This window comes from Monopterus albus, unplaced genomic scaffold, assembly GCF_001952655.1.
Source record: "Monopterus albus unplaced genomic scaffold, M_albus_1.0 scaffold362.1, whole genome shotgun sequence".
NCBI classification, from domain to species: domain Eukaryota; kingdom Metazoa; phylum Chordata; class Actinopteri; order Synbranchiformes; family Synbranchidae; genus Monopterus; species Monopterus albus.
This window is the reverse complement of record NW_018128242.1, coordinates 791,470-800,314: the sequence shown is the minus strand read 5'-3', so window position 1 is coordinate 800,314 and position 8,845 is coordinate 791,470. Positions and strand designations below refer to the sequence as shown.

Genomic DNA, 8,845 nt, shown 5'->3' with positions numbered 1-8,845 from the left:
GAAAGCTGTTACTGGATAATCACCTTTATTTGGCCAAGTATGTTACACACAAGGAATTTGTTTCTGGTACAGAACTGATGGCAGCCATCTGCAGCACCACCTCAACCAATAATTCTAACCATTGGGGGTAACAGGGGGTTCAGCATCTTGCCCAAGGACACTTTGACTGGAAGCAGTGAGATTTGAACCTTCAACCTTCTGGTTGGGAAATGACTACCCTACCTGCCGCACCACTGCCACCTCCTCTGTAGAATTAACCTCAAATGAATCAGTGACAAAAAACTGACTTGTACATGGATTGTTCTGTTTATGAAATAAAAAGAAATACTTGATCTTAGTCTCGTGTATTGATCAAGGTTTTATTTAAAGGTTTGGGTGGACCGCAGAAAAAGTTTTCAAATTGGTCCGCAGCATTCTTACGTTTTGGGACTGTCTCGATTACATCACTCAGTGGTAAGTGCAACTCTTCCAATAATCTTGTATTAAACTGTAAAAGTCTTCATTCTTATGATCTGAAACTAAAATATGTTGCCATAGACTCAGTGAGTTACACTACAGCCTGCAACATGAACATGTTTTTTAGTTTATATTTCAGCAAATTAAATTGACCAGATTCACTACTGGCAGCTGCTGTTTGCTGTGTACCACTGTATGTACTGCCAGCCACCAGTGAAGTAGTTTAATATTAAATCTGGAGTCATAAAGAGCATCTTTATCTATGACGTTGTTTTGCTGTGGAGATAATGAGATGCTCAGAAAGTGTAAGTCACACTGAATGTAAAATGTCCATCAGGTCTGTGTGTTCAGATTTGACTAAATTATGAAGTAGTCGACCTTAATTGCCGCTGTTATTGATCATGTTTATAAGCCAAACTACAATAAATTGCTTCCTGAATGCACACATCACAAGCACTGCCATTGCTATGATGAACACTGGATATTGATGTTTTAACCATTAGCCTGTTCAGCTGGTTTAGGCTGAAGATCAGTTTGAGTGTCGTGATGCAATATGTGACTAATTCTAACTAGTAATATAAGACAGTAATGTGAGCAGCTCTCAGCCACTTTGATTTTGAAGCTCACTGAGGAAAAGAATTTGGAGACACCTGATACAGACAAAATCTAACAACTGAGAACTTTGGTTCATAGTCTTCAGAGTAAAGTATCAGAGTGTGGTACCAGTACTCAGACACTATCAGCATTCAGACAGTGCCCAGCCCTGCTGACTAAAGCAGAGCCAGTTTACAAACCCTAATGACTGGAGGCCTGAGAGCTTTGTCTCAGGAGGTGGAAACTTGCATCATTACCCAGTGCACTGACTGGTCTGAGCTGCTGGACTCAAGTACTTCTTAGTGGATGTCAGGCCAATCTCCAGTAAATGATTATTTATATGATTATAATTAATCCATTCATTACTTATTCATTCTTTATTGTCAAGTCAATAATGTATCAGAAAGCAGCGCAAAATGCAAGTCCCCTGAGTCCAATTTAAAATCTTAAAATTAGAGCCCAAGCTCTGGATGGTTGAGTCCTAAATCGTATTTGTGAGTGCAAGAAAACTGACAACAAAATAGAATGTGAAGCTGTCGTCACAGCATGTTGATTTTTGGGTAGATGTGCCATTTTGGAAGGACTAATTACCCATCATAGAGATGTATACTACATACATTCATTCATTCATCTTCTATACCACTCAGTCCCAAACAGGGTCACGGGGGTGGGGGGTGGCGGAGCCAATCCCAGCCAGCAATCGGGCGAAGGCAGGGTACCAGGCTGCCAGTCCATCGCAGGGCCGACACGCAGATAAACAACCTATACTACATACATCTAAGTTAGTAAAACAAAAACTATCCCATACAGCTACATACAGTAGGGGATGCTTCAACTACGTCCAAACGTCCACTTTGCTGTTCAGCTTGAGCACAGACAGGACAGTAGTTGATTCATCTGCGGTGTCTGTGTTACCTGCCGACAGCTGCTAGTTAGACTTAGCTCCCGAACCGAGAGCTGAGCAGAGCTCAGGGTGCACAGTCATTTTTCAGTCTGTCACTCTCATCAATGGGATCTTTAGGTCCGCTCTAGTCAGCTATGGTTATCCATTCTGAATGACTACAGTCAGTAAAGTGAGATCTAAATGATTTAAGCAACTTTTTAGCCAAACAAAACAAGTATGCCAATAAATACAGTGCCTCCCTAACAAAATGACACCCTTGTCCCAACATTCAACACAGCGTGAAGTACCTACAAATTCTCTATAGTAATTTATCTAAACACACAACATAAACAACAATCTTGACAGGGACTCCTTAGATTTGTTGTTTTTTTTAAGAACTGTGGTTCAGAAGACACGAACTGAGCAGGGACGGTGCAGACATTAACTTCTCTGTGCTCTTTGGTGAACAAACTATTAAATGGAGATGGTTTCTAAATGTCCTCAAACCTGTGTACTGGTAATATCAGCTCCTATATTGGCCTGATCCTTTTATCATTGTTAGCCGTTTAGTTCGGCCAACAGTCCAAAACGCAGACATTCAATTCACAAAGACATAAATGACAAAGTATATCGATAAAAAATTGTCGCTGATTAATTTTCTGGCTGATCAGTTTATCAGCTGAAGTTTGACAGTTATGTTAAACCCTAAACTGTAACCTCTGGTCCACAGCAGCTTTATCATTTTGTTCATTAAGCTTGAGTAGCATGTGTCTGCAACATTAATCATAGATTATTAATGAACATTCCAAGTAAACAGTCATTGTTTTTACAGTGTGAGGCATTGCAGTTGTAGAAAAGCAAGGCTACACTGACCTGATATGAAATGCTTCAGGCCACAGATGTATCCTGTTGTTGTTGTATGTACACACAAAACCTAGGGCTGCACTCTGAACTGCAGCAAAAAATTATTAAAAAATAGAGAGAGAGACTGCAATAATGCATCTGAGCAGGACTTTACTGATTAAATGTGGTGTGGAGACAGTCCCTCATTTTAAATCTGCTTCTCTTTCACTACATTCACCTGAGACTGATTACACAGCATCACTCAAACAACAACAACTCCAGAGGACACTAAACACACTAAAACCATCCAGAATTAACTACAGCTTCCTCATGTAAGACTAACTTTCAAAACTGCAGGACAACCTTAACCATCAGACCTGTAACAGAAAGCCTGCAGATTCCCGGCCGCTACCATCTGTCAAGTCCGTCGACAGCTCTGCCTGTCCCATCTACAACTCACTCTGCATGAGAGTTCCAACGAAATGCTGGAGAGCAGGGCCTTAATGCCTAGAGGTCACAGTAATACGGCAGATGTGATTTAGTGACACTAAGCGGGGGTGCAGGGAGAGAGGCTTATCTGCACAGCACAGCTGATTCCTGAGTTTATCTAATAAACAGGTGGAGTGCCGGATCATCTGCTCAAAGACGAAGAATAAAAAGTTTCCTCCTGCAGCGGTACCCATCAAATCTGACAGGAAACGGCTGCCTGAGGTTCATTTCGGTACCAGCAGTGACTCACCGTCCTTAAACACTGCTTATTTGAAAGCAGACGTCCTTGTGGATTGAAAACTTGGTTAATCCATCAGAGGGCTTGTTTTACTTCCCTGCCAGTTGTCGTTTTGTTGAACTGTTGTACGGTATGTCTTAGGTTCTGAAGTGTACTCCAGCATGATTAGCCAATTAAATTATCTGATGACCAATTGAAGTCATTTATCAAGCAAATATGGGAGACATTATCTGCAATTTCTGAAAAATGACAATTTGCTCCCTTCAGGTTGGGAGGGAGTTGCTGCCCCAAGCGAGAGTTGAAGTATCTCGGGGTCTTGTTAAAATGGAACGTGACTGACAGCTGGATTGGTGCAGAGTCAGCAGTATTTTGGGTTTGTACCGGATGTTTGTAGTGAAGAGGGAGCTGTTTTTCAGAGCGGTGATGGCCTGAAGGTTTAAGAAGCAAGATTGTACTTTAGACTGACAGGATTAAAATGAACTCATTTCAAACCATTATCAAGGTTGTTGCAGATCATTTTCCTCTTCCTATTCATAAATTGGCTAAATGTCAAAGACGATGTGTGAGTATCAGTTCTTTAATGAGTAAAAATGTTTGTAATGCTAACTACCAGTGCAGACTGTTGCACTGGGGGCACAGCATAGCCGCTCAGCTTGTTTATGCATGTGATGGTAAAGTTCCTTTTAGCTCCTTGAGAAACAGATGACTATGTCTAGCAGCCGTACATGTTTATCAAACCAGTGCGTCATGCCAAGGGAGCTGTTTTTCACTTCATAGCATCGCTTGTGAGTGTAACCCATTCAGCATTACCGTTCTTAGTGAAATGTGTTTATTCAGTTGTTTTTGTCTCTGCGCAGAAAACCGCACTTTATTACACCTGTCATCAGAGCTGCTGCAGTGTGCCACTTCTCTAAGCCAGCACTACAGGGAAAGTGGATTAGGGCTCACATCAGCCAACCAGTTCGCACCATGTGAGATAGAATTCACTGTCCCCTCGTGGAAATGTTTCTTCGGCACAGCATCGCTGCATCACAGACACACAGTACTTAGCAGCATCCTTACAGTCATTCATAAAGTCTAAGGTCAGCTCTAAACTGAATGTCTTTGGGTTATGGACTGTTTCTTGGACCAGAAAAGCAATTTGAAGGCATCCACCTGAGCTCTGGGGAAATGTGATGGGCTTGTGTCACTACTTTCAGACTTTTTATACGCAGAATATTGATCAGAACCAGCTGAAAACATAAGGGCATTTGTTTTTGCACTGATTTACACAGCCTCATCTTCAGCATGCCAGACTGTTATTTTGTAATATCCACCTATCCATTATCAATTGGCTATCTGGGGTTGAGCAGGTTTTAGCAGGGTGGTCCAGACATCTCTCGCCCCAGCAACACTTTCCAGCTCCTCCTGAGGGACCCTGAGGCATTCCCGGGCTAGATGAGATAATCTCCCCAGTATGTTCTGGGTCTACCCTGGGCCTCCCACTAGCTCAACGTGCCTGGAAAACCTCCAGAGGCACCCTAATCAGATGTTTGAAGCACCTCAACTGGCTCCTTTTGCCTCCAAATTTCCTCAGGATGTCCAAGCTCCGCACCCAGTCTCTAAGGTAAAAACCACACAAAAGCCACTCAGTTGTCCTTCAGTGATCAACACACAACCAGTAGCAGCACCTATGACATACACACACCCATCTGTCTATTAGGCTTCACCAATAATCCTGTCAGCCTTCCAAACACACACATCTGAACATATGGAGTGTTTTGTGCTGTCTCATGTCTGGATGTGACGTTTCCACCTCCTCCCACTGTTTCCATCATTAATAGCATCTGGCAGCAGCGGGTTCTGCTCTGATAAATGCCCTTGGCTGGATTAGGAGCTCCAAAATGCCACAGTTCTACCTCGCTGTGTGAGTGTGTGTGTGTGTCACTGCACTGTGAAAAACTGAAGGATGTTATGATTCATGAGGCTGATCAGAAGGAAACGGGACAGTCTGATGTATCAGGTTCAACAGCTTTTGGGGATTTCAAAGGATAGCGCTGATGTTTTGGGTTTATAGCTGAAGATTCCTGATGTACTATATGTAGAGACTTGACCCTTTTCATGCTAAATTATTCAGCATTTGCCCCAGAATATACAGCATCTGTTCTACATCCTCCTGGAGCTCCTGTGACAGTTTTCAGCTGCAAGTGAGGCAGGTTTCACTGCACACTTTGTAGACCTGACAAACTGAATCCACATCATGCAAGATCGGATTTTTGCTGCAAAGCAAAGCAACATAATTAACCCTAGTTAGCTGTGATTAAACAAATCTGTTTGCACTAACACAATAAATGGGCACTTCAAACAAGGTGGCTTAAATCCAGCTAACTCACAACAGAGGCCTGTATGAATAAAATATGCCATCTCCGTTCTAAAAGGCAGAGATGCCCTGTTAGTATCTGAGATGAATTGTATTGAAGTAACAGCAGGGTGGCTTGCTGTGTTGAGTCAATGGCCATAGACAGAGAGTGTGCGTGTTTTTGGTATCTGTGGAAGAGGGGGTGGCTGAAAAATATTCCCAAGCATCCTCCTCATCCTCAGCTGCTCTGCAGGCCCAAACACACAGAGGCAGGTGCTGAGAGCAGGGGCAGCAGAAGGCGAACTGCCGCTGCGCTGCTCTGTCACGCAGCGTCGCATCCAAACGCTATAATTACACACACGGGTTGTCTTTTCTGATTGTGTGAACATCTCAAGGTCACACAACCGGACCCAAAGCGGGCGAACGGGTCGCCCGGGTGTGTATTTATGCGGTGGAATCCCGCAGTGTGTTCCCGCTCTGCCCTCAGCCTCTCCCGGCCACACGGAGATGTCCAGGCAGGTCCCTGCCTCACAAACATCTGGACGGGGAGGAGCGGAAGAGGAGGAGGAGGGGGCGCAGGGATGAAGGGTTAGATTCCGTTAGTGGGAAGGTGTGGATGGTGATGGATGTGATGAGATAACAAAATAACGGGGAAGGTTGCGCCTACTTACACTCACCGTTCATTTCTAAAATAACTGTCTTACCCTCTGACAGCTCCAGCTCCAGCTCCGCCAGCCGGGCTCGGATCTCCAACGGTATCGGCGACGCCTCACGGTCCGCCATTCCGCTTGTACCGTAGAAAACACCTCCTGGGTTTAGCCGCTGCTACTCCCGCCCCCTCCTCCTCCGCTCGGAAAGGGAGAGTTTCTCCTCCGCGGCCCCTCCTCGGCACAGGCGCGGTGAGACTACGAGGCGTCGAGGGAGAACAAAGACAAATCTGGGCCTGGTTCTAACGGGCCCCCACCATGGTGCCCGGCCCTCAAAACGGTACAGACTCCGATGGCTCGGTCGCTTCTCTACGCTGCCGTTGCGGTGCTTGTGGTGGTGGTAGTGTCGATGATGATGATGGTGGTGATGATGAGGTTCCGAGTCAGCAGCGTTTGCAGCGTCTTACCGCTGGTGTCACGTGACTCCGTGGAGGAAGAAGGGAGAGAGGAGGCTGCGCAGGGCATCACCGGCAGGGGGCGCAGCAAGCTCCCGCGCCCACAGCAGCACCGCCGCCCGTAGGGACACCTGAGCCCGAAATCATCAGTCGGCTACAAGTGGCCACAGTTCTCGGCTCAAGTGACAGATGACAGTAAAAATACTTCACTTTTACTCACAAACGTAACAAGGCAAAACCAATCAATCTTATTTCCATATAAACATTTCAGTGTGTATAGCCCAGCAGTTAATTAGCAACACAACAGGGTAAAATACTCTGCTACAAGTAAAAGTCCTGCATTCAAAATTTTATCTAAGTACAAAAGTATTAGCACCACATTATTGGATCATAGTGACTGATGCGTTACTGTGTCCATCACTTTAATACTGCAGCTGGTAAAGGTGGAGCTACCTCATACTTATGTGAAGCACTTTACATCCTGATTCCCATTTTCCCACTAGGGATCAGTCAAGTCTGAGGATTCTACTGTGCTTTGTTATAATCATTTGATTCAGGAAAGAAACTAAAGTTGTCACAGATACATGCCTTGTACTAAAAAGTACTATATTTGTCTGACATGAAGTCAGGTACTATCCATGTAGGTGTATTTCATTTAGCAGTGTTTGATCAGCGATGTTCAGGTCTTTTACAGAGTGCCAGTACCTTTTAATGTGGTCATTCTTTATTCAACATCTGCATGTGGAAAGTAAACCTAACCAGAATAATGTGTTTAATATTAAAGGTCAAGCAGCCTTTAATAAAACCCTGTGTGACTAACAAGAACAAAGTGGCAGTGACTCTTAAGTGAGCACCAATTGGTTGTTTCATTAGTATCATCGGCGTCACTAGACCACTTGTACTGGGTCACGTGCCCCAGTGTAAATCAGCTGTGCCCCAGTAAATACATCCCATAAGGGTTTTTATTAGACCTTTCTTCAGAGAAACTAAATGCAAGGCAGTCAAACCAACTGACGCACGTAAAAGAAACAAAAACAAGCTGCAGATGCGCGTGGAAAGCGTGGAAATTATGTTCCCGCGCGACGTGCCCGTGTATACCGACCGCGCGCACGTTTCAAATGCCAATCAGCATACGTCGCGCGACGAGAAAGTAAGATAATGTATGAAAACGCTGTGAAAGTAAAGTTTCCATGAGTGATAGCTACACTATCTGAACAATGACTAATTCCTCCTGTAGATGGATATCAGAACATTCTTGTTTTTTTGAGGCAAAGAGAGGGAAGCAGAAAGGAGAGATGAGTTTGAGGAAGGTAAGACAAATGCTGACAAATGAGCTACAGCTAATGGACTTGTAGGTCTGTGTGTAGCTGTGAACGGTCATTCAGGGCACTGAGATGACTCGAGGTGCACAATGGGCCAAGACAGGCTTCACCATCTTACTGTCTTATCAGTTGAGCAGGAAGAACTTTGTAAACTGAGTGAGAGTCAAGTTATTGACAGGTTTGCCAAAATGAAGAATAGGCGCTACACTTTATTTCACCAAAAGGGAACCAACTTAACTGCTTAGATTTGGTGGACAAGATGCTTTTAAGCTTGGGGAAATACTTAGCTTTACTTTGTGTATAGGATGTGTAGGATATGATATTAATTTGTAGTTGCTGAAGACATATTTGGTCATGTTTATGTCCTACGTTTTGGTAGCATTCATGTGTGTATGCTGTTTATTCTTTGAAAATGTAAAATGACATCTGATGAACATTAAACCACTTTTGTTCTGAGGGAGTACTTATTAATTTTTCATGTGTATAACTATGTAATGTACAACTATGTATGTATTTTTATATATGGGGGGCCTGTGCCCCAGTAAAGCTTCAAGTCTAGCAATGCCCATGATTAGTATTA

The 8,845-nt window shown here is 43.9% G+C and overlaps 1 protein-coding gene across 1 annotated transcript in view; it reads right to left on the bottom strand.

Annotated features, from left to right (window-relative positions):
* Nucleotides 1-7,185, bottom strand: part of LOC109951068 (disco-interacting protein 2 homolog C-like) — a 69,831-nt gene extending 62,646 nt beyond the window's left edge. The window contains 1 exon segment of the mRNA XM_020585346.1: nucleotides 6,546-7,185. Coding sequence (XP_020441002.1) covers nucleotides 6,546-6,624 — 79 coding nt within the window. The 5' untranslated portion in view covers nucleotides 6,625-7,185.
* Nucleotides 7,186-8,845: the final 1,660 nt, after the last annotated feature.